A 26,358-nucleotide genomic window follows, 5' to 3' on the forward strand; every position below is an offset into this window, starting at 1 on the left:
GGGCTAAGCTTGCAGTGTTTAAATTAATTAATTTTTTTTTTTTTTGGGGGGGGGAGGGAGGATGAAGATGCAAACCGCTGCTGCCTCCTGGTCTCAATGTGGAATTCTGCACAAATTCAAAGGTAGCCATTCATATCCACTGCCTGCGTCGGCCCTGTGGGCTTCTGTGCCACATCCCACCATAGAGGAAACAGGAAGGGCAAGATCTAGCAGAGAGAAGCAATTTGGTGCTGGCGCATGTATTGGATATAAATTGCTGCTGATATTGGTTCTGAGTTGGAGTGGTAAGTGGAGTGTGTGTGTGTGTGTATATATATATATATATATATATATATATATAGGTGTGGGTGTGGGTGGATTAGAGGGAAGGGCAGATTCCAGAGTCGGAGAAAGAAACAGGGTAGTGATGTAGCCACCGCTGAAGAGTTTTGGGACCTCACTGGCTGCAAGGGTAGGCCTGAACCAGGAATAACTGGACCTAGGCCCACTACAGCTACACCACTGCCCAGGAATAGGAATTCTTACCTAGAAAGTGGTCCAGTGTTAGACATATTTGGATTTTCCATAGAAGCTGGACTGCCTGAAAATATAGCTATTCTGAAGCTCCACATAACGTAGCACTAGACAGCGTAATCCTGGGACACAAAGTATCCTGATCCTGCTTCATTTCTTGGAAAATAAGTATTACTTTCAAATGTTTCTGCTTGTTATTCCCTTCTCCCCTCCTGCCCACTATGGACCAAGATGTGCCTTGTGTTACTGAAAAGCCTTGCAGCCTTCATACTAGCTGAAAAGTAAGCAACAGTCCCTTTATCTCATTTCAGAAGCTCGTTTTATAACGAGGCACATGGACTAGTTGTAGGGAAATAGTCTGTTGCTAGGTTTTGCAGATTTTGAAGGTGTTCCTCCCAATTTTTCTGTAGCCCAAAGGTAAGTCAGGTTTGCGAGAGTTCCTTGACCAAGTACAGACCCTTTCATTGACGTGATTTCTTCTAGTGTGTTGTACCGTTTGATTATTGCTAACTGAACTTTTCCCAGTTTGTGAGCATGAAGCCAGTCTAGGCCTGCTGGATGCAAAGCTTATGAACTCTAGAACTTTAGGCCCTGTTTTACAAAGCCGCACTAGCGTCCCCAAAGCACAGCTTTGTAAAACAGGCCCTTAGACTCTCTTAGCTCCCAGAAGCGCTGGCAGGTGACTGGTCTGAAAATAAAGGACAATAATGTAGGATGAAAATTACTACTTGCTATATGTGCATGTATGGAATATTTCTCAGTATTTGGATGCCGATTAAGATAGTCACTGACAATTTTTTTTGAAAGAGGTACCAAAAACTTATAAAACAAAGGTAAGCAACTTTACACCATACAAGTCATGTACATAATCATATTTCACTAACCCACCCCTCCCTTGCCCTGGGTTCTAAAGTTTCCAACCATTTATTTGTTGTTCATTAATTTCCGCGTTTCAGAATAATGCCATAAAAATAAACAAATCCAACAACAAATATGCCAAAATAAGAAGTAACAGCACCAGTTCCTTCATTAGTACAATCCGTATTCTGGGGTGAATATAGGGGAACCACATTCTGTTCTACTATATCTTGTTAGGAGGAACTGGTGGTATTCAGGATTTTCCACTAAGTGGTAGGTTTTGTGCTGATATAGGCCCTATCACTGTTTCAGTTTTATTGCTCAATTTTTCTCAGGCCAGCCAGGTTTCCCACATTCAGAAGAAGACTCCAGGTGATCTCCAATATTCCCATTGGGGAGCCAAGAACTCAGTTCAGCAGCAGTGTCATAACACTATTCACAGGTAAAATGCAAAAGGTGTAATAATGCCAGCATTTCCTTTCCTTGTGCTTTGAAAGGGGCCCGTGTGCATTCACCCATCTGTTCATCTTTCGGGCAGCAGTGTCCCTGCAGTGTGTGTGTGCCCTTTGCATAATCAAAGAAGGAAAGAGTTCAGTAGTTTGTCACCCCCTCCTTATCTCCTGTGCTAAGAGGAAGGGCAGTATGTCGGTGTTGTATAAACATATTATTTGGCTTCATTTTACCTCTTCTCCCCTTGTCCTCAGATGGCATGTAAGGGTTAATAGGATATCTGTCTCAAGGGCAGTAGTGAAGCCCCTTCTGAGACTAAACCTTTGCCAGCAGGGGTTACTGCGTTAGTGGCAACACATTTTTTCCTCTAGTAAGAAAATATCCAGTCTCTCTTTCAACCAATATACAGGGTGTCCACAAAAACACTCCTTGACTTTTAAATGGTTACAAATCAAAACTTATTGGAATATGTTTATAAATAAGATGACAGCAAATACAAGTCCCAAAAAGCTGCAATTGGTGCATATGTTACAACTGTCAGACAATGCAATGCGACAAAATGACCAGGTGTTCCTCAAGTGGCCCCCGAGATCACTGGACATTACCGTTTGTGACTTTTTCCTTTGGGGGTACGTACCTCCATTACCCGCAACTATGGATAATCTGCAGGAATGCATCACTGAAGCTATAAATGCGATAATGCCAGATATGCTTCGTAGATTCTGGTCCGAGCTCGATTATGGCATCGATGTTTGCTGAGTAACAGGTGGGGTGCCCATCGAGTGTGATTGCATGCAGTAGTTTTGACCTGCGAACAGATAGCCTGGAGTTTTGTCAAGGCCCTGAGGCTGTTTGCCATGAAATGATCGTCGGCCTAGCTATGCTTCCTTGCTAATAGTGTTTTTTCCACAACAGAATTTATTTTTATGCTCCTACCTGCCATTACTTACTTTATGTGAAAGTTTTTTGCCTATGATTCTTGGGTGGAAGAATATGGGTATGCCTCTCCGTTAGTCTGAGGCTTTTTCTTTTGCTTAGTATAATTATTCTTGGCACTTAGTGGTTTGTTTTCAATGGAGTGATTTCTATTGTTTGATTATCTATCCCTCCATTCCTCTCTTTTTTGGGGATTGTAATCAACAGATACCATGTGAAACTTTATGAGTTGATGAAACTGCAGCCTCAAAGGTGAAAGAATATTCCAATAAATTTTGGTTTTGTAACCATTTAAAACCAAGGAGTGTTTTTGTGGACACCCTGTATCTTGATCAACCTAACTCAGTTTTTATGTGCTTTATATTTCTGCATACTGCTTTGGGTAGGTGAACTGCATATGGCATCCTAGATCAGAAGCAGACATACTTCTATAACATGGGGTGGGGAAGGAAGATTGGAATCGACCTGCTTTCCTATGGTCTCTTGAAACAGCATTGCAGTGCATTATATTTAAAATGAGGTACAGTATACTCCAGAGGGAATTCTGAACAATGTAAAATTTATGCATCATTTTCTCCCTGCGTACAGGGCCAGGAGACAGCAGCTTACATAATTTATGCACCCCCATCCCTCCACTATTCTGATCAAAAGTCCAGTGCCCTGTGTTCATTTAATCAGAATAGTTCAAATTGACTGCCAGACTGGGTGACAGAGAAGGAGGAGGATATGGCCCGCAGTGAAGCCATTCTTCTCTTGTAGTGACTCTTAACACCTTGACAAAACTCAGACCGACACTGTGTTGTAATGAGCTACTGCCTTAGGAGATTGCCTTATTCAAAACGAACCTCAGAGGTACAGGCAGGACAAGTCAGTCCTAGCCAGACATTTCAAGTCACACAGGCTAAAAACCAATAATCATGGGCTCTTCGTGCACCTGAGGTGAAACACAGTAAAAAAAAACCTCAGAAAAACCTGTGTTCCTCCCTAATGCAGAGCAAAATGAATCACAGAGTTATAGTACAAAGCAGTGTCGCAAAACGTGGTAGCACAAAAAACCCCAGAAATACCACAAAGTACAAAAAAGCCAAGTACTTAGCTGAGAACAGTTGGGGCATCACTTGAAAAAGCCTGCCATTAGGTGCTGCAGTGCTCACGATTTTTCTCACTTTTGACCACTGCAGTTCCTATAGTCCTTGATGTTCCTTCACAACGGTCTTGTTGTTGGTATTAAACACCGTCCAGTTACTGCCTTGCCATCGTAGGAACAGGGCTACCATTCACTTCAGCCCCGCCCTAGCTCTCCACGTCGCTCCTCCGCTTTCACAGGTCGTACTCCAGGCCAATGGTAGAAAATAATAAACCCTCCTTCTACAAAAGCCTTCCGCGTACTAACGCTGCTTCAGGAAAAAGGGCTGAACTCGCAAAAACAAAGAAGAGCATTTCTTCTGACACCACGGCATAGGTCTGCAAGCGGTAGGCAGATTTAAACCCAAATTCCGACGTACTTCGTACATCATCAGGGTCCATGCTAAACATCAGCGGAACATTTTATTTTAAAGAAACAAAGTTCCCCGGTAAAGCTTCAATAAAAGACAAGCGATAGTTTAGCCCTGAAATTAATATAATATTTATAACCGGCACTGGAACCCCCCCTCCTCCCCAATATCTTTTGTGAGAAGTTGAGAGCAGGCAAGATGTTTGGTACCTCCTGCTCAATGTCCTGCCAGTCCTAAATGACAGGCCTTCCCCTCCCTGGTGTATGATGTGATTCACGGGGAGGGGCCTAAGGCCCTTATTGGCTCAAATACCTGAGACCCCTCCCCATGTATCACATGATGTACCAGAGAGAGAAAGGCCCACCATTTTGGACTGGTGGGCCTCAGAGCATGAGGGACCGAGCATCTCTCCTGTTCTTAACTTCTCACAAAGGTTCCGGGGGGGGGGGAGGGGAGGTTCGGGAGAGTATCCAGTGGCAGAAGGGAGTGAACATCCCACCTACCTTTTTTGGGGGGACGGGATGGTTTGGGGAGACTTCCGTTGGCAGGAGGGAGTGGACATACCTCCTGTCATTTTTCACTTTTGCGAGTGGGGGGCCTCTTTTGGCAGGAAGGAATGGCCATCTCTCCTGCCAATCTTCTCTTACATGGGGGGGTCGCCATGGCAGGAGGGAGTGGGCATCCCTCCTTCTGATTTTCACTGGTGCGGGGGGTGTCTCCCGGTGCCAGTTCATGGGAGGGCTGTCATTGGCGGGGGGGAGAGTGGGGGAGGGTGGCCTGGCTTTTTAATGGGGCATATATTGTGCATGTGTAACATACGCAAAACATCTGTGCCATTAAAAAAAAAATAAGTCCCAACAGCTGAGGAGCTTCTCCTGCCACTCAAAAGCTAGGGCTTCCCCAAACCAGCTCGGCACATGTCAGTCGCTCTGAGTGACTGATCAGACGGGGATTACCCTGAACCCCCCATGCAAATAATTTGCATGGTTTGTTAATGCATCAATCGCTGTTCCAGAGTCGGCCAAAAAAATCAGCCAACAGCAATTCACAGGGTCTTAACAACCATGTTTTGTTCATCTAGCCATGGTGTAAGGCAGGAGTCCTGAAACTACGGTCCACAAGCCAGATACAGCCCTCCAAAGTCATTTACCTGGCCCCCGTTCAAGAGTTTACTGTTCATGTTCTTAACCATTGTTGACCTGTTCCATTGTGGATTTCTTACTATAGCGCTCTGCAGTTCTCACCTCTCCTCACTGCGCGCCACCAGTAACCCTCTCACGTGAGCTGGATGGCCAGACACACAGCACTGACGTGCGCTTCCATGCCACGTGACCCATCCGCTGAGTGCATGGGCTGATGTGCACAGCCCTTCTGCCCGCTGGGAGGGTTTCTTGGAAATTCAGTACGGTTGGCGGGAAACTTTTGGCATTAGTGAGTTGCAGGATGTTTGGGCTACTTTATTGCAGGGGCTCGGTAGTACTTCACTGAACGTTCCAAACTTCAGTATACCATTTCAGCTCTTTTTTGGGAATTCCAAACCTCATTCTGGCGCTCCAATAGCTTTTTTTCTCAGAATGTTTCAAGCCTCATGCTGGTGCTCCAATAGCTTCTTTCTTTGTGTTCCAAGACTCATTCTGGCGTTACCATCTACACTTCCCCCTCCATATTTGCAAATTCCATATCTACGGATTCGCTTATTTGCGGTTTTAAATAAAAAAATTTATTTTCATTTTTCAGGCTATTTTAAGCCCTGTAAGCCCCCCATTAAGCCTTACCTGGTGGTCTAGCGGGTTTTCGGGGCAGGAGCGATCTTTCCATGCTCCTGCCCCGTGCAAATCGCTCACAGGAAATGGCTCGAGAGACTACGGGAGTTCAAGGCAGCCATTTCCTGTGAACGATCTGCATGGGACAGGAGCGTGGGGTAGATCGCTCCTGTCTGAAAACCCGCTAGACCACAAGGTAAGGCTTAATGGGGGAGGGGCTTTCAGGGCTTAAAATAGCCGGGGGAAACGGGGGTTAGGGGCAGAACCAGCCTGAATATTATTTGCGGGCTGGCTCTGCCCCTAACCCCCGCGAATAAGGAAGGGGAAGTGTACTTTTCTGCAGGTGTTTTAGAGTGCTTTGTTGTGATCCCCCATGATCATCTGTTAGTTTTTGCTGGGTGTCGTGACACGCTGGGACCGAGAACGTGCCGAGCCACCATCACTACGCTGAGTCAGACAGGTAGTAACCAGGCCCAGGGTTTATGTTGGTTTAAATTGTTCTTCAAATATTGTATTCTTTCATGGATTTTTGGAAAACAAATAAGATGTGTGCTTGGGAATTTGTTCATGTGGGTTTGTTTATTTTGTGTGTTTGGGGGGGGGGTTTCAAACCATATTCTGGTCCCCAACAGTCTGAGGGACTGTGAACTGGCCCCCTGTTTAAAAAGTTTGAGAATCCCTGGTGTAAGGGTCATTCATGTATTGGTGTACCAGTTGGGTTTGCGTTGTCTGAAACAAACTTGGGAATGCCTAAGTGTTGTTCACCCAAATTGAGGCACCAAATTATCAAATTACCTCTTCTAAGAATTTAGTGTGTGCAGGCTAGGTGGCGTGGTGTGTTCTCCATCATCTGTAGCTTGGTAAGGACTGGCTAAGGCTAAAGGATGTAACCTGGGTTTCAAAACGCAGATGTAGGTGGAGTGGAAGTGAAAACAGGGAGGAAGGGAAGGACAGGAACAGCAGAACTGAGCTCATTGTGACCACACCTGTCTTCAGCCCTTTCCTAAATTCTCTTTGTAATTGACTGTCCTTGCTATGTCCCTTTCTTGCAGATTCCGTTGTTTGCCCCATTCCATACTCCAATTCTCAGCAATCATTCATTTCTCCTTTTTGTACCTCTGTGCTAAAATAGAAGATGTGTGCTCACCCACAAGCCTTGAACAGTGGGTCATTCGGAGGGGCCGTACATGAAAGGCCATTCATATTCCAATTGTTGGAAAGTTTGAAGCTAGAAAAGTGAATGTGGAGGTAAAGGGCAGTGGGGCCATCACTAATAGAAGCAGGAGCCCCAAGTGACTTGAAGAAGAGTCTTGAGCACCAAGAAATCCAACCTAAGATTTAAAAAGCTGCAGAAAGATGTAGAAACAGTCAAATTGTCTTGGGTGCCATCGGCTTGATTAAATTCCCAAGTGCACTTTGATATATTACCTTCACATATCACAAAATATGATCTCTAGGAGGAGATACTCTGGCAAAATGCAAGTAATTAAGATGAGCACTTGCTGTAAATTTGACAGTGAGATCATTATCCAATATATTCTGGCTTACAAGCAATGATCATTCCTGTAAACTGAGTATATGTATTACAATATATGGTAAATCAAGCTTTAATAAACTTGAAACATTAGGTGTAATGGCCCTTGGGGATCCGAATGTGCTCCTGCTTCTCTCTCCAGCACCAACAATTGACTCAGGCTTACTTATAACAGATAAGAAGCAATAAAATAATAATAGTTTATATACCGCAGGACCTAAAAAATGTTAGATTGAGTAGTACTAACAGAGTTAAAGTCTAGCGGTCAGTTGTTGTGGGGATAGATTGTGCAGTGCAGCTGCCTACGTACTTTAGGAACAGATATGTTTTTAGGTGTTTCCTAAATTCCCCATAAGTATTCGCAAGCATGAATAATTGTTTCAGATCTTTACCCCATAATGCTGCCTGTTATGAGAAGAGATGTTAATGATGTCTTTTAAATTTACATCCTCTAACCGGTGGGGAAACAAAATTCAAGTTTGAGCTTTTCATATGTTGATTGGTTGAGAAAGAGAAAAGGTCAGTTGTATATCTGGGGGCTAGGCCAGAAAGTACCTTAAAGCAGAAACATCCGAACTTAAACTTCACAAGTGCCTCCATCGGCAGCCAATGCAGGAGTCGGTAGGAAGGAGTTACATGATCGAACTTCTTCATCCCAAAAATCGGCCAGACCGCCGCATTTTGCACCAGTTGTAATCGCTGCAAGTTCTGGGAAATTGCCAGATAGGCGATATTACAATAGTCAAGTTGGCTTAGTATAAGGGATTGTACCATAATTCTGAATGATGAAGCATCAAAATATGCTCTAATGGAATGAAGCTTCCAGAGAGTAAAAAAAACTTTTCTGACCAAAGAGTCTACCTGGTCTTTCATTGTTAGACCCTGGTCTAGTATTACTCCCAATACCTTCATAGTAGATTGGATAGGATAACTAAGTTTGTTGATGCGAGGCTAGGAAGAATTTAGTATTTTCTGAGTTTAGCTTCAGTCTAAATTCAGTCATCCATTGTTCCATCACATTTAGTATTTATCCCAGGACAAGCAGGCAGCCATAGGAGTGACTTCGGAGAGAGAGGCAGTGAATGGGATAATGATCGTGAAGTCATCTGAGTAACTAAAAAATTTTATACCTAGTTGAAACAATTGCACACCTAGTGGGGGTCATTAGGAGAAAATCATGTGTTCAATTTATAGAAGTTCTTAACCGGTGGTGTCCGCACCCCAAGGGGTGTGAACAAGAGTCTTGAAATGAGGTGTGAAGAAGACGTGAAATCTGAGGCATTGTAATGAAACTAGGGCTAGATGCACTAAAGTCAGTCAGTAAAACCGACTGGATCGTTGTTGGCCAATTCTCTGACCAGTTCTGGCTGAGCGATCGATGCATTACCAAGTTTGCATGCAAACCTGACAGATCAATTGCTCAGTGAGCGATTGACACATGTGCAGAGCCCTAACAGCCTCCTGTCAGGGCTTTTTTTTTCTTTTAATGGCATACATACACACACACACACACACACAATCTGCCCATTAAAAAAAGAAATAAGCCCCCCGCACTGATGGCCCTCCCCAATGACCCCCCAACTAACTGGCACCACAACACCCCCCCCCCCATAGCAGCAAAAATGGCAGTAGGAATGCCTACTCCCTCCTGCCTGGTCAAATACCCCCCATCCACACACACACACACACACACACACACCAACCATAGCCCTATCCTTCCTACCCAAAAAAAGGCAGGAGGGTTGTCCACTTCCTCCTGCCACTGGATGCTCCCCCGAACCCCACCCCCACTCCTCAAACCCCCATATCTCTGGTAAATATTGGGAGCTGAAAGGAAGCACAGTCCCTCCAGCTCTGAGGCCCTCATGTGAAAAATGACGGGCCTTCCCCTCCCCGGTGCACCATGTGAAACATGGGGAGGAGCCTAAGGCTCTGATTGGCTCAAGTGCCCAAGGCCCCTTCTGCCGTGTGGGGGGTCATTGGGGAAGGCCGTCATTGGCGGTGGGGGACTTATTTTTTCTTCTTTCTTTTTTTATAGAACAGATATTTTGCATGTATAACACATGCAAAATATCTGTGCCATTGAAAAAAAAATACCAGGCAGACATGTTGTTTTTTTCCGATAGCTTGGGTTTTTTTTTTTTTTTTTTTTTTTGCATAGCCAAGCAATGTTAGTGCATCAATTGCTTAACTACTTTGCATGGGATTTTATCTATTTTTATATGGCTAGATCAGAAAATGGGCGATCTAGGGGAAATACATGCAGTGAACCGTTTTGTTTATCAGGTTGGTAAAAGCAATCATTGCTAAAGCTGTAAAAACAGGTTTAGCAAAGTTAAAAAAAAAACCACAAACACAAAACTTCTCCCTCTGTATTCGCGGTTTCCGTACCAGCAGTTTCGATTATACGTGATTTTTTGGCCGCTGACTCCGCCCCCCCCCAAAAAAACATCATCACTCACATTTTTTTTCCGTGTTCTGTACAGTACCTTCAAATCCAGTGGCGACACATCAAAGCAAGGACGGCGGGATTGGGCAGATTGCCATTGGTTTCCTGCGCTGGCCATCAGGAAGTGGACTGCTAGTCACGTAGCCGGGATAGTTGATTGGCTGAGTGACACATCAGTGTCGCCTGGAGGGCCAGGAACAGGGTGAAGCAGCATGCTCAATTGAGCGGCTTGCCCGACTACATAAAGTTTGGATTGAGTGGTAGTCTGTAGTGAGGAGCTGGCATGTGGAGGTAAGCGTAGCCATGGAGTAAGTCACATAGCCGCTCCCCAGGCTTGAATTCGGTGGTCATGTTGGAAGAGCTTTCCTCTGGGAGTAGAAGAAAGTGCCTGTGGTGGAAGGTCCTGCCATGAAGTGCTGCCGGGGACCCTTTGCTTATTATGTTTTGCTCTATCCTGGCATTGAACAGTAATAGTTGTGGTGGTAGCGAGAGTTCTTCTGACAAATTGCTTGCCTGCCCTGAAATCGCTGGTTATTCGCGGTTTCATTAGTAAAAATGATGGCATTTTTTTAAAACCGCAAATAACATATAAAAAGTTATTTGCGGTTTTTCAGTATTCGCGCCTATTGGAAGCCCGCATCCACCGTGAATACGGAGGGAGACGTGTATATCTTTTTCAGCGATGTGAGGTGAATATGGTCAGCTATGCTAATTTCATTTCCTAATAGATGAATTTGGCTGGGCAGCAGGAAGTGATGAGGACAGATGAGCATCGGGGAATGTTTTATTGTCTTGAGTTGTTCGGTTTGAAGCCTAAGCAGGGGCCCGTCTTAAGGCTTTTATTACCGAAGGAGCAGTTTTTTTTTTTTAGGGTAGGTGCAGCTAGATTTCTAATTGAAACGGTTCTAATTGATGATTAAACCGATTTCCTCCGGGTGGGTTACCTCAGCTGTGCACTGCACTCCAGTTTCAACTGGAATGCCTCTGTATGTAGAAAGTGTACTTTGTGCTCCTGCCACACCAGAAACATGCGGTCTGCACACTGTCTGCACTGGTGTCTTACACAAGATGAGCATGCCCCTCCGGCTGACCTCGGTTTGCAGTCTCCTTCCCTGATAGCTTAGGAAAATGTACTTGCACACGTGGACCATGCAGTTAGCTTGCCTAGTGCAGCAGTAAATCAAACTTTAAACCAGGGGTGTCTAACCTTTTGGCTTCCCTGGGCCGCATTGGCTGAAAAAAATGTTTCTGGAGCTGCACAAGCTCGCAAACGCTGTAGCAAGACAGAGGAGGGCGCCGGCAAGACGGAAAACACCCAGAGGCAGCAGAGGAAAACACTGCATCACCCTTGACCAGGGCCGCACAAAATACTTCACTGGGCCGCAGGTTGGACACCCCTGCTTTAAACCAAAGTACTGTACTGTATTATCAAGAGAAAGTTTTTGTGCCCAGTAAATAGCAAGGAGACCTTTTTTTTTTTTTAATGCATTTTTTTTTTTTAATGTATTTACAATACACTGTAATACTCTCTCAAGAAATACTGTAATACTTTAAATAAAATTGAAAAAATCAATTTCTGGCGGAAATTTAAGTGCATACTTGGCATGCCACACCTTGAGTACGGCCACTCTTTGCCTACTACATATCAGGTAGTTTGTCTGGAACAGTTTATGGTATGGCATAATATGGGATATAGTATTACTACTACTATTTACATAGTAACATAGTAGATGACGGCAGATAAAGACCCGAATGGTCCATCCAGTCTGCCCAATCTGATTCAATTTAAATTATTATTATTTATTTTTTTTCTTCTTAGCTATTTCTGGGCGAGAATCCAAAGCTTTACCCGGTACTGTGCTTGGGTTCCAACTGCCGAAATCTCTGTTAAGACTTACTCCAGCCCATCTACACCCTCCCAGCCATTGAAGCCCTCCCCTGCCCATCCTCCTCCAAACGGCCATGCACAGACACAGACCGTACAAGTCTGCCCAGTAACTGGCCTAGTTCAATCTTTAATATTATTTTCTGATTCTAAATCTTCTGTGTTCATCCCACGCTTCTTTGAACTCAGTCACAGTTTTACTCTCCACCACCTCTCTCGGGAGTGCATTCCAGGCATCCACCACCCTCTCCGTAAAGTAGAATTTCCTAACATTGCCCCTGAATCTACCACCCCTCAACCTCAAATTATGTCCTCTGGTTTTACCATTTTCCTTTCTCTGGAAAAGATTTTGTTCTACGTTAATACCCTTTAAGTATTTGAACGTCTGAATCGTATCTCCCCTGACTCTCCTTTCCTCTAGGGTATACATATTCAGGGCTTCCAGTCTCTCCTCATACGTCTTCTGGCGCAAGCCTCCTATCATTTTCGTCGCCCTCCTCTGGACCGCCTCAAGTCTTCTTATGTCTTTCGCCAGATACGGTCTCCAAAACTGAACACAATACTCCAAGTGGGGCCTCACCAATGACCTGTACAGGGGCATCAACACCTTCTTCCTTCTACTGACTACGCCTCTCTTTATACAGCCCAGAATCCTTCTGGCAGCAGCCACTGCCTTGTCACACTGTTTTTTCGCCTTTATTTGTTATTTCAGTTAGGCCTATTTTTAATAGTAACTCTCAAGCAACCGGAAACTACATTTATCCGGCATCTATCAATCTCCAGCTTTTACTTGTTCTTCAGCCCAAAGGAAATGGATCTAAACCAAAAGCTGAGGACTGTAGAACTGACATAGCTGAAAGAGTATTTTCTGTGGAATTCTTGGGGCTGTGCTAAGTATTTACTGACGCTACAGTAGAGGAGGTGCATGCTGCTAGGGAGGCGCTGTTTGCTTTATAGCTAAATCGCTTCTCTCTAGTTGCTTCAGTGTAGAATGAAAGATGAGGCTGTACCATTCCCTAGAGCATGATGTAGAGTACAGTATATTACCGGAGTTCACCCTTTGGTCTACATCTTCACAGCTTGCCTTGGGACAAGAAACTTGGCAGTGGATAACTTAACATTCCTTACCTTAGCTTGCCTTTTTGCCTTTTGAAAGGAACAAAAATGATGCCTTTTGCTACTTTTCTTGCATGTCATGGGAATGTTGGTTTGTCTGCAGAAAGCTGTTAACCAATTTTTGCTTTTGTGTACCCCCGGGACTAGATATCTTACTCTGCGGCCAGCGCAGAAAACTAGTTCAGATGGTAGCACAGGGTTGGCAAGATGTCTGTGCACAATTTTCTGGGTGTGTGATGCAAAACCTTACATTAAGCCACCAGCACACAAGCTATTCAAATGAATGGTAATGGAGCTATTAGCTCTTTTTGGTCCCAATGCAGAGAAGTACACAGAAGACTTGTAAAGCGAGCACAATGCATGAACCTAACACCAGGTCTGAGGAGGTATGGAAGGGTTGGCTTGTTCTTTTGCAGTACTGTGTGTGAAGATTTAATGCTAGCGGCTGTGTACAGGCAGGAGCGACCTTCCTTTGTTCCTGCCTGTGCAGAGCCGCTAGCTAGTTGGCTGCAGTGAGAACTCACAGCAGCCAATTAGCTAGCGGCTGTGCATGGGTAGGAACAAAGGAAGGTCGCTCCTGCCCCGGTTCACTGTTGGACCACCAGGGACTTAACAGATACGCAGAGGGGATGGGAGGGAGATAAATTGTTTAAAGTCAACCGGGGCAGAAGACGGAAGGAATCCCTCCTGTCCCGGCTCACCGCTGGACCACCAGAGATTTAAAACGTATGGGGAGGAGAGGGTAGGGAGTGGCAGGAGAGAGATAAAAAATTTTAAATTTGGCTGGGGCAGGAGATGTGAGAGATACCTCCTGTCCTAGCCCACCGCTGGACTACGAGGACATATGTTAGGCCTGGTGGAGACTTGTAAGGCATTGGGAAAGAGGGGGGACAGGGCACAGAATCTAGCAGGAAGGAGGGGGGCTGTATATAGAGACCAGCATGGGGAAGGGGGAGGGAGGGAGGAGGATAGATGCAGAGCCTGGGAGGGAGGGTAAACAGGGTGTAGAGCCTGGAAGAGGAGGGATGGGGGGCTGGAAGCAGAGTCTGGCAGGGCACTGCACTTTAATATTAACCCCCCCCCCCCTTCTCAGTTTATATTCAAGTCAATCTTTTTTTCCTTCTTTTTGGAGGGAAAAAGGTTACCTCAGTTTATATTTGGATCGCTTCCATTTAAAATGAGGATGAATGTCGAGGAAAGCCCCCACCCCCGCACACCATAAGAAATCCTGTTATGGTTCTTCCTTAATGATAGAAGCTATGTGTCAGGTTTCTGGAATATCTGGGAGTCTTAGCTTCAAATCAAATTATGGGTCACCTTAATAATGGCTACCAGCTTGTTCAGCTGGGAGCTCATTGAAACATCATTCAGTACAAGGCCAATAGACTTCTCAATGGAAATGGTCTATCAACGGGCTGGAACTTCGAGTAGTTCAGATGGCTCTTTACTGGTGGGCAAGGCAGTTCAAGTCTTCTCTGACAATGCCACAGCAGTGGCTTATGTAAATACAGGGAGGCACCAGGAGCGCTCTGCTCTGACAGGAGGCAAAGATATTGTTCTGTTGGGCAGAAATATACCTGCAGGTGATCTCTAGAGCACACGTGGCTGGACTGGACAGTATTCAAGCGGATTATCTCAGCAGACCAAACCATTGTGAGAAGATGGGGGTCATCTGATTTTGAACTTCATGGCAACTGCAAAGAACAAGAAGGTGAATTGATTCTTCAGTCGCAGATACGAGCATAGAAGTACAGGACTAGACGCCCTGTTTCAGTCATGGCCAGAGACTGGGCTACTATATGATTTTCCCCCTTGGCCCAAGATAGGCTGGGTAATCTGCCAGATAGCTCATCACATGAGAACAGTAGTTTTTGTAGCACCAGGTTGGCCTAGGCACTCATGAGACGTGAATCTCTTACAACTACTAAAGGAGCAAAGTCTTAGACTGAAGTGCATCCAAACTTGCTCTCACAGGGGGCAATTGCCCTAGAAGATCCAGAACACTTTGGTCTTATGGCAAGACTCTTGAGTGTGTAGCGCTAGTCCAAAAAGAATACTCAGAAGTAGCCATTGCTTCTCTACGAGACTACGACGGGAGCTCACGACAGCCATTTCCTATGAGTGATCTGCACGGGGCAGGAGCATAGGAAGATCGCTCCTGCCCCAAAAACCCACTAGACCACCAGGTAAGGCTTAAGGGATTCCAGGGAAAGCGGAAGGGAGGCGGGGAAGGTCCGGAATACTGCTTTAATTTAAAAATTAAAAAAAATTGTGAATAACCAAATCCGCAGATGCTGAAAACGCGGATTCAGAGGGAGAAGTGTACTACCCTTACTGATACAACTAAGGGCTAGATTCACAAAGCAAACCGATCGGTTTGCGACCCCTTGGAGACCTGATTTCCCTCCAGCCCGATTCACTAACCTCTCCTGCAATCCGCTTCCAATCCGTGCATGCAAATGAGGGGAACTGCATGCAAAGTAGGTAGGGACGCGATTCACTAAACAAATTTCCCGATCCAACTGGGCTGGCCGATCAACCCAAAAAGCGACTGCTGAGGACCAGTCGAAAAAATCTTTTCGACTCTCCATCTCCATTAAGCCCTGCTCTCTGCTGCCCCAAATCTCTCCTGCCTACTGCCCCGATGTTTTTCCCCAGATCTCTCCTGCCTGCTCTGCCCTGAATTGCCACCCTGCTCGTCCCTGGATTTTTCCTGCCTGCCGCCCCGAATCTCTCCTGCCCTTCCCCGCACTGCAAGCATGTGGTTTTAACCTGTGGGTTAAAGCGGGTTAAAACCACGGGCTGCTTGGCCTACATAAAAGTTAAAATTTTTAAAAAAGTCGCAGCTTAGACGCATACCCCCCCCCCCAAGTGCTGATGCCCCACAAAAGGCAGGAAGGATGCCAACAACTCCCTCCTGCCATGTGAAACCTCTCCTGGCTGGGCCCAGCCTGACCCACCTCCCTCCCTCCCTGCATCTTAACCTAGGTTGGCTGGCTGGGCCCGGCCCACCCCCTCCCCGTACCTTGTAATATCGTTGGGAGCAGGAGGGGTGCTCAGTCCCTCCTGCTCCACGCCTCCTCCGCCACAAGTGCAGCCTTAGGCCACGCCCCCAATGTATCATCAGATGCACGGGGAGGGGCCTAAGGCACTGGTTGGCTAAGGCGCCTCAGGCACCTCAGCCAATCGGGGACTTCACCTCAAAAATAAATTTGTCAAGGTTTAAATCCAGGCATATTAGTGAAAGAAGGAAGTTGAAAAATGGAATTGCGAGACTGAAAGAAGCTAGGAACCGCTGTATGGAGAGTGATGAGAAAAAAGCAAAATGTGCTAAACAAATACTTCAGTTCCATGTTCACGGAAGAACATCCTAGAGAAGGACCTCGATTGGTTAGCAAAATTTCACGTGACAATAGGATGGATACCATGTCATTCACAGAAGAAAGTGTTTATGAATAACTTGAAAAACTGAAGGTGGACAAAGCCATTGGACCGGATGGCATCTATCCAAGGATATTGAGGGAGCTCAGAGAGTTTCTGGCGACGCCACTTAAAGATTTGTTCAATAAATCCCTGGAGATGGGAGTGGCTCCATGGGACTGGAGAAGAGTGGATGTGGTTCCTCTTCACAGAAGTGGTTGCAGAAATGAAGCAGGAAACTACAGACATGTAAGCCTCATTTCAGATATTGGAAAAATAATGGAAGTATTGCTAAAGGAGAGGATAATGAAATTCCTAGAATCAAATGGGTTACAAGATCTGAGACAAACATGGCTTTACTAAAGGTAAATCGTGCCAAATGAATTTGATTGAATTCTTTGGATATCCAGAGAATTAGATCAAGGAAATGCACTAGATATAATTTACTTATATTTCAACAAAGCTTGGACACAGTTCCTCATAGAGGAAGCTCTTCAACAAACTTGACCGGCTGAATTTAGGATCCAAAGTGATGGACTGGATTTGAAACTGGTTGATGGACAAGATGCCAGAGTGTGGTGATTAATAGAATTTGCTCGGAGGAAGGAAAGGTGAGTAGAGGAGTGCCACAAGTATAGCATTGGGTCCAATTGTGTTCAATATATGTGCGAGTGACATTGCTGAAGGGTTAGAAGGTAAGGTTTTGCCTTTTTGCGGATGATACCAAGATTTGTAACAGAGTGGACACCCCAAATGGAGTAGAAAAACATGAAAAAGGATCTGCAAAAGTTAGTAGAATGGTCTAATGTTTGTTAACTAAAATTCAATGCGAAGTGATGCACTTGGGGAGTAGAAATCTGAGGGAACTGTATGTGCCAAGAGGTGAGAGACTGATATGAAAAGAGGAGACTGAGAGGGGACATGATCGAAACATTCAAGATATTGAAGGGAATTGACTTAGTAGAGAAAGAGAGATTCTTCAACCTCTCCAAGGTGAAGAGAACAAGAGGGCACTCGCTAAAGTTAAAAGGGGACAGATTCCGTACAAACGTAAGGAAGTTCTTCTTCACCCAGAGAGTGGTAGAAATCTGGAACACTTTTCCAGAGGCTGCTATAGGAAAAAGCATCCCTTCAGGGATTCAAGAAAAGGTTAGATAAGTTCCTGCTGAACCAGAACATACGCAGGTAAGGCTAGACTCAAATAGGGCACTGGTCTTTGACCTAAGGGCCGCCGCGTGAGCGGACTGCTAGGCACGATGGACCACTGGTATGACCCAACAGTGACAAATCTTATGTTCTTATGCACGGATAGGGAAAGGGACCTTGGGGCGATTGTGTCTGAGGATCTAAAGGCAAAGAATCAGTGTGACAAGGCGATGGCTTTAGCCAAAATGATGCTGGGCTGTATAGAAAGCATTCATTTTCACTTCAGATTGTCATTTGCAGTGTTTTACTAGAATTCTGTATGATTTGGCATAAAGTCCATGAGCATTGACTAACACTTTGGACTCCTGATGCAGGCTCATTAGCCAAAACACAGCCTGTGTTGAGTCCAATGTATGTTTAGATGATATTCTGGATATGCTATATTAGTTGCCATTAAAGTGCTGTTCATTTGAAGATCACCTGCTCTGCTCCTTCTTTGGATTACCTGGGATTTGTGCAGAGTGGACGTTTTCTGCTGTATAGAAAGAGGCATAACCAGCAGAAGAAAGGAGGTGTTGATGTCCCTGTACAGGTCATTGGTGAGGCCCCACTTAGAGTACTGTGTTCAGTTTTGGAGGCCGTATCTGGCTAAGGATGTAAAAAGACTTGAAGTGGTCTAGAGAATAGTGGCAAAATTGGTATGGGGTTTGCTCCAAAAGACGTACAAGAAGAGATTGGAAGACCTGAATATGTATACTCTAGAGGAGAGTAGGGAAAGGGGAGATATGGTACAGACATTTAAATACTTGAAAGGTATTAATATAGAAACAAATCTTTTCCATAGAAAGGAAAATGGTAAAATTAGAGGGCATGAATTGAGAATGCGAGGTGGCAGATTTAGAAATAATGTTAGGAAATTCTTTTTCATAGAGAGGTTGATGGATGCCTGGAATGCCCTCCCAAGGGAGGTGATTGAGATGAAAATGGTGAATGAATTTAAAAAAAGTGTGGGATGAACACAGAGAATCTATGACTAGAAAATGAATGGTGTAAAACAAACTAAGGCTTGTACTGGGCAATCCTCCACGATCTTTGTCTCATGTGGTGGTTTGGTTTAGGATGAGCTGGGGAGAGCTTTGATAGAAGCACCAGTGACAGGATGATTAGGATAGGCTGGAGTGGGCTTCAATGGCAACTCCAGTAGTGGGAACCTAAAGACAGTACTGGGTGGACTTCTGTGGTCTATTGCCCAGAAATATTAAAGAAAAGACAATTTAATCATACAAGTGGAGGGGCGTAATTGAAAGGGACGTCTAAGTCCGTTTACGTCCATCTCGCAAGTCGTCCAAAGTAAAAAAAACAGCTTAAGACACATTTTCGAAAAATACGTCCAACTTTTTTTTCGTTTCGAAAATTGTCTAATTATACGTCCTGCCGATCTGATCGTCCAAGCCGCTAAATCGTTCATCTTTATACCACATTTTTGTCCAACTTTCTGTCCAAGTCCAAAATGCCTAGAAGAAGCCCTGTTGGACATGGGATGGGTCTGCAAAGTGATGGGCTGCAAACACAGACATGGCACCTAAATAGTGGGGTACCTTACAGGGCACTGCTGTGAACTTCACAAATAGGGTGTCATGTCTTCTTCTCCCTACAGCTCCCTTATAGGTTACGGTGAGCTCCCCAAACCACCTCCAGAATCCCCTAGACCCACTTATCTACCACCCCAGTAGCCCTCATGGCTGCAGGAGCCACTTATATGCCAGTAAAAAAGGGTTTTGGGGGTGTATAGGGCAGTGCACGTATTTAAGTATCAATCCAGTGACTACAGGGGCTTATGGGCATGGGTCCTCCTCTCTATGGGTCCCTAACCCACCCCCAAGACGACTTAAGCTGACTCTGTGCTGGACGACTAGGCTTTCCTATGCCATGCTGCCATGTGATGATGGATTGGAGGCTGAATTTTAAAGATGTGATGAATATTTTTATGGGGGTGAGGGGGTCGGTGATCCCTGGGGTAGTGTGTTGGGGGTCTGTATTATGTGTTTTCAGTGCTTATCTGGTGAGTTTAGGTGGGTTTTTGTGACTTAGACCATGTTTTACATGGTCTAAGTCACAACGTCCAAGTTCCGTCGATTTGTGGGCTGTATAACTTTCGGTTATACATGCTGTACGACTAAGTCTAAGCTGGCCCACATCCCGCCCAACTCCCGCCCTAGACACTCCTCCCGAAACGCCCTGTTTAGCTTTGGTCGTTCAGCGGCACTATGAAGGCCTAGGTCGTTTAGAAATATGTCCAAAACCCGTTTTTAGTATCGACACTTGGACATAATTGAGAAATGTTCGCCCAAGTGCCGACTTAGGCCGGTTTTTGGATGTATTTCTCTTTCGATTATGAGCCCTATACTGTATAATGAGTGTAACTATGGGCAGATTGGAGGTCTTTAAGATCTGCTGTCATTTACTATGGGCTCCTTTTACTAAGCTGCGTTAGGGCATTAACGTGCGGAATAGCGCGCATTAGACGCTAACGCCAGCATTGAGCTGGCGTTAGTTCTAGCCGCGTAGCACAGGGTTAGTGTGCGCTAATTTTCTGCATGCGCTGAAAACGCTAGTGCACCTTAGTAAAAGGAGCCTTGTATGTTGAAGGCTTACGCTTTTGTATAATTCCTTGCACCTTTCAGGATGATTTTCTGTGTAGAAACAACTAGAACAGGTGTACCATATACAGCACAAATTTTTTTGGTGCAGAGTTGTACTATAAAGACCTCTAAATTGCTCTTTTTATTTTGGAAGGATCAATTAAAAGTTGATTTTTGCCATTATTATCTAATTTACCTCTCTAAGTAGTACATTTTAGTATGGCTTTATAAAGCAGCTGTGATTGCTGTGTGGGATAAGCAAACAAGCTTTTAGTCAAGTAATATTTGTGACCGAAATTCCTCTTTAAGCTCGTCTTTGGTTGCCCACAACTTCCGGGAGCATTGATTTTCATCTCGTGTATCCAGTGGAAAACTCAATTTTTGACAGGCCCGGGATAAAAGCATGCTTGCTACTTAGAGGCACTTCATATTGAGGCTTGAAGATATACTTTTATTTCTAACAGGTTTTTAATGTAACTACAGTATTTTTTAATGACATCGTCTGTAAGCCAGGAGTCTCTGGCTGCTGTCCATCAGCACTAGTGATGCATTTGGTTTGTTGGCGCATCGTTTTAGCACAAGAAGGCTACGGAAAAAAGGAAGCTTAGCCAAACGTGGCACAAATTGAATCGAGGAAGGCTCGGCATAAATGAAGAACTACTGTGTCACTGTATCTGCCTCGAGCATTATCCATTAAGTAGGAGGAGGGCAAGTGAAGAGGGATGAGTTGAAGATTAATGATAACATAGTAGGGCAACTGGACAGACCAAGTATTCTGTCAACAACTATTAATTTATATTTGTCTTTTCTTATTATGTTGCTGTCCTCAGTTCATGGGCTCTCCAGCTGATGCATGTGCCAAACATGTATAGCATTCTCTTCTGCGCCTTGGCTTTTTGGACTGCCATATTATCCCAGGACACCTTATTTCAGAAGGTAAATAGCATCCCCTTAGGTGCTATTTTATAAAGAAAAGTCAAAGTAAAAATACTACACTTCTCCCTCCATATTCGCGGTTTCAGCAGTCACAGTTTCGATTATTCACGTTTTTTAGCTTGCTGGCTCCTCCCCCCAAATTACATCAGCTTGCATAGAGAAATTGCTGATTCCCAGCACTTTCTTCACCGTGTTTTGCCTTTCCTTCAGGAACAGGCCAGGTCTCCCACCATGTTATTCGTCGTTTCACCATATTCACGATGGTTTTTAATAGAAAACAGCGAATAACATATGAAAAGGTTATTCACGGTTTTTCTGTATTTGCGGTTCTGTTAATCCCCTATCACAGCGGATACGAAGGGAGAAGTGTAGTGTAAGTTGCAGGAATCATGCAGGTGCAGACATTTACCTGCTCTAGGGCAAATGTAAATGTTCGTACCAGTAAATAACAAGATGTAGACTAATGTATTTTAATAATCAACATGTGTGCTTGCAGACTCTTCCCTTATACATGCTTACCAGCAAAATATGTGCCATCATGTCATGACTTAGTTTACCCCAGTTGGTATTTTTGTAAGAGGCCATTTTCATACAGATGTGACCACATACTTGTGACTTTGTAATCTCTCTGGTGCATGAATATGAAATCCTTTCTGCACACATGGCTGTGCATTACTGCTGAGACCTTATGTCTGCCTGAAGACGAGGCCATTTTTTTTTTTTTGCTCTTGACAGAGGTGGGGGGAAGGGAGGAAATGTTTGGCAAGCTAAGCGCAAGATGTTTTCTTTTTAGCAGCTTGAAATATGCTGATGGTTAGCTGGTGTATAATGCAGTACATTTGAAGTGGACAGGACATTGCAGTTAATTGCAAAATCACTGTGACTTTATTATTTTCATATATCCCCACCCCCATGAGGGTAAAATGGGCTGTTTTACTTTTAGAACAGAAATTATCACGTAGCAGTGCAGAAAGGTAAAGTCCAAGAAATTGAGTACGTAAACCTTTGACTCTTTAATATCAATGTTGGTTGTGTTTATGTGTAAGGGCTTAATGTATGGAAAAAGCTGTAGTCTGAAGATTAACTGCGAGGTGTGTGCATTTCTTGTTGTGTAAAGGGATTTTAATGATAAAATTTCTTTAATTTGTAGGAATTCCTATTTTATTGTGAAGTAAATGAGACTTAGATGGTATTCTTTCCATAATGCAGACTTAGGCAGACATTGGTTTAAAAGGAGAAATGTTTAAGCAAAAACTCTGGGCTCCTTTTATCAAGTCGCGCTAGCGGGGTTGGCGCGCGTGACTTTTAATGATGCGCTAACCCCCGTGCTGGCCAAAAAACTAACGCCTGCTCAAGGCAGGCGTTAGCAGCTAGCGTGGCCAAGTAGCTTAAGGCGTGCTATTACGCGCGTTAAACCGCTAGCGTTCCTTGATAAAAGGAGCCTCTGTGTTTTGGTAGGAAGAAATCATTGCAAAAAAGAAAAATGTTTTAGAAACATAGAAAGATGACGGCAGACAAGGGCTATAGCCCATCAAGTCTGCCCACTCTATTGACCCACCCCTTTAAGTCTACTGACCCCCTTAATCATACTGCCACTCTACTGACCCGCTCCTTCAAGTCTATACCCTAGTGACCCTATTCTTTGACTTGACCCTCGTAGGGATTCCACATAGGTATCCCATTTATTCTTAAAGTCTGGGATGCTGCTGGCCTCGATTACCTGCATTGGAAGCTTGTTCCAATGCTCAATCACTCTTTCCGTGAAGAAGTACTTCCTGGCGTCTCCACAAAACTTCCCTCCCCTGAGTTTGAGCGGTCGAGGGTCCTTTGAGAAGAAAGATATCATCTTCCACCTCGACACGTCCCGTGATGTACTTAAATGTCTCAATCATGTCTCCCCTTTCCCTACGCTCTTCGAGAGTGTAGAGCTGCAATTCTTCATATGAGAGCCCCTTGGGTGTGCATAAATTTATTGTAATAGGTGGATATAACCATTTACAGCTCACACTTTAGAATTTTAGGCAATGAAAATCTTTAGAACTGAAAGACATGTTCTAATGGACATACTGTATATTCAAGCCTACAAATTTGGTAATGTTTCATTAGCCAAGAACTTTATTTTTTTTTCCTCTTAAGTCCAGCATGAATATGCAGCTTTCCTATTGGTGTATGTTGTATTTTGACTGATGAAATAAGAAGAATATGTATTAACTTTTTGTATTTTTTTTTCTAATTGCAGAATGAAGGAACTGGTTTTCTCATCTGACCTCACACACAAGAGTACGACATTCAAGGAAGCTGCTCCATGTACGATTTGCATTTGGCGTTGCTCAAGGTTTACGTTTTCTGTCCGAGCGATGACTTGACTTTTGTTTTCAAGACCATTACGTACCATACCTATGTGATAGATTGGTAAGAAGGAGAGGCTTGCCTCGCTATCTCTTGCCATTAGCATCTATCGACAAGCTGCTGCTTCGACAGGGTTCATTAGACATTTGTATGCGGGAAGTTAGACCTCAACTAGCCTTGAACTTACGGCTACTGCCTTTGGTCCCCGCTTTTTTGCATGGACGATCCTCTATTTATTCTTCAGCAGGCTGGGAAATTTTGCTAGTACCGTCTCGAGCAGTAAAATCTTGATATTTACTGGCATATTTTCAGAACTACTACAGTCCTACCTCAGTCTAAGGTGAAGCCGGCTTGGTTTTGTTGATGATCAGCAGAACCTCCTTTGAATCTTATGTGGAATGCTTCTCAAAAACTGGTGTCAGCCTTACTGAACTCTGAAAGTATACAGCTGCTGGTAAAACTAAAATCTCTAGCTACAGGTTCTCCAATCTCATACTTAGTAGAGAATGACATGCTAACAAAATTCATCGCTTTCCCATCCCCGAGGATAACCACGGGAAACGATCCTATGTCATTCTTTAGTGTGTATCTCAACCTCAGTCCTTCTACACTAGCATTCTTCAATGCAAGGCTTTGAGGGTCAGTGGTTGTGCCCCATTCATACCCTGATTCTTCCCTCGCTCCTTAAAGAATGACATGGAGATGGTTTCCCGCAGTTATCCGAGGGGACTGGAACAGTGATAAATTTGGTCACTGTGTCATTCTCTAATACATAGCTCTCCTAAGGTACTGAAAAGTCTGGAGACTGACATTGTGTAGATTGAATGTTTAGGAAAAGTCTCTTAGAATGGTTATGAAATGCAAAACTACCCAAGTTAAAATCTATAAACTCTGAAACTAGTCTTTTTAGTTTTGAGGGGCTTCTTCATTTGTGGGTCTGTTTTGTAGGTACATTTCTCTTGGAAACTCATTTCCATCCATTTATAAGCAAGTATTTCTGCTAAACTGAATTTTCACCGAACCAAAAATCTCTCTAGGCGTGGTCCTTGGCTGATTTGTAGCATCTTGTCAATACAGATGTCATGCCAACTGCAGATAAGTCAGGGATTTATCTTACAGCAGAATCTTCGCTGTAAATACTGACCCAACAGTAAAACAGCTGAAGTTACTGACTACCAGAGCACCTCCCTGTTTTTTTTTATAAATTTCTATTTAATTTCAGTATTCTGGAAATAACCAGTGTTGGACAGTTGTCGGTACCACGTTGAAACACTGTAATCAGACCAGCAGAATGTTGCGTCATCTTGCTGCTTTTTTTTCACAAGTTTTGATTAACAAGTTTTTATGAAATTTGTTATAAGGGTGCCTGCTCTGATAGTTGTGTTCTTATCATACACAAATTCAGTTGAGATCAGAGGGGTTGTTTGGTGGTTGTTGGGTTTTTTTGTTTTTTTTTACATTCTCTATACTACATCAGAAACAGATTAATGGAACAAAAAAAATTAACATACATGCTATAAATTCTTAAGTTTCTTTGTGGAAGACAGTAATATAGTCTTATAAATGTAATGGCAAATGCAAAAAGTCTTCCTGCTTACATGCTGAACTTTTTAGAAACAAGAGGATTGTAATCCTAGAGACAAAGTTGAATGTAAAGTAATTTTTCACTTTCTCTCCTTTTTGTTTAATTGTTTTTTGGGGGGGGATGGGGTGGGGGGAGAAAGGTCACAGCGCAAGAGTGCATGGACCATACTATATTTTGGTCTAAGGTCAATTTCAATGTATAGTCTAGTGAATGTATATAATTGTAAGGAAAAAAAACAAAAACAGAAAAAGTATGACTTTTAAAGATTTTTTTTTTTTTTTTTTTAACTTTAATTTGAAAACAAAACAGTTGGGATGAGCAAACTCTGCTATATACAGCACCCAAACTAACAATAGCACTGAACGTTAGTACCTGCTGAATATATAGTTTGTTTTTATATTTTGAAGTAACTCTACAGATTGTAATATCATGCCACTATAACAAATAATTTATATTCATACTTCAGTCTGATTTAAAAAATAAAATAAATAAAGACAAAACAAACTTGACAACATTCAATTCTATCCTGTACATTTCAGAAAAAGGCATATGCAATATTTACATTCTCAATTTAGTTTACAGAATGGAACCAAAATATGTATAAATATTGTTTGCTAGAACATCACAATGTACATTGGATCTTTGTACAATTTTTTTGGCTGACTTTTTTCAAATTTTAAAATATTTTTTGCTATCTAAAACTAACAGTTTAAGCAGTGTTTTTTTTTTTGTTTTGTTTTTGGGGTACGTATTGTTTTGGAATTTCAAGATGTTAAATATATTTCTTGCTATTGTGATGACAAGAAACTTTAAGTTATCTTGCTGTGTCTTCCACTGTACATGCTGTATATAAGGTAACTGTAATGCTACAGATGGGAATAAATGGAACTAGTTGTGCGTTGTATTTAGTCTTTATTGATCATGGATGCTCCCTTAATAGCCATATGCAATAAAATAAAATATATTATTTATGAAAAGTCTAGTCTTCAAGAGCATGCTTTTTTTCTGTAAGCTTGGGTTACTGTATACGATGGCCCCTGGTTTTTATTAAAGAAATATACTAATAATTTATGTTTTGGTATTTAGTCCCATTTTATTTTTATATTGGGTAAATCTCTCTAGAAATTATCTATGGATTCTTATACAGCGGGTTTTTTTTTATTTTTTTTTAGGCTACCCAGTTTTTCAAATTGTAGACCACGGCTCCTGCAGCAATTGCGCCAAAGCCCATAGGACTTGAATGTGCTTTGGTGCATTTGCCACGGGGCAATCGCTACTGC

The 26,358-nt window shown here is 43.4% G+C and overlaps 1 protein-coding gene across 1 annotated transcript in view; it reads left to right on the top strand.

Annotated features, from left to right (window-relative positions):
• IRS2 (insulin receptor substrate 2) overlaps positions 1-25,975 on the top strand; it is a 40,150-nt gene extending 14,175 nt beyond the window's left edge. The window contains exon 2 of the mRNA XM_033949533.1: positions 23,384-25,975. Within this exon, the coding sequence (XP_033805424.1) occupies positions 23,384-23,388 (5 nt within the window). The 3' untranslated portion in view covers positions 23,389-25,975. The remainder of the gene's footprint in view (positions 1-23,383) is intronic.
• The last annotated feature ends 383 nt before the right edge of the window (positions 25,976-26,358 follow it).

This window comes from Geotrypetes seraphini, chromosome 6, assembly GCF_902459505.1.
Source record: "Geotrypetes seraphini chromosome 6, aGeoSer1.1, whole genome shotgun sequence".
NCBI classification, from domain to species: Eukaryota; Metazoa; Chordata; class Amphibia; order Gymnophiona; family Dermophiidae; genus Geotrypetes; species Geotrypetes seraphini.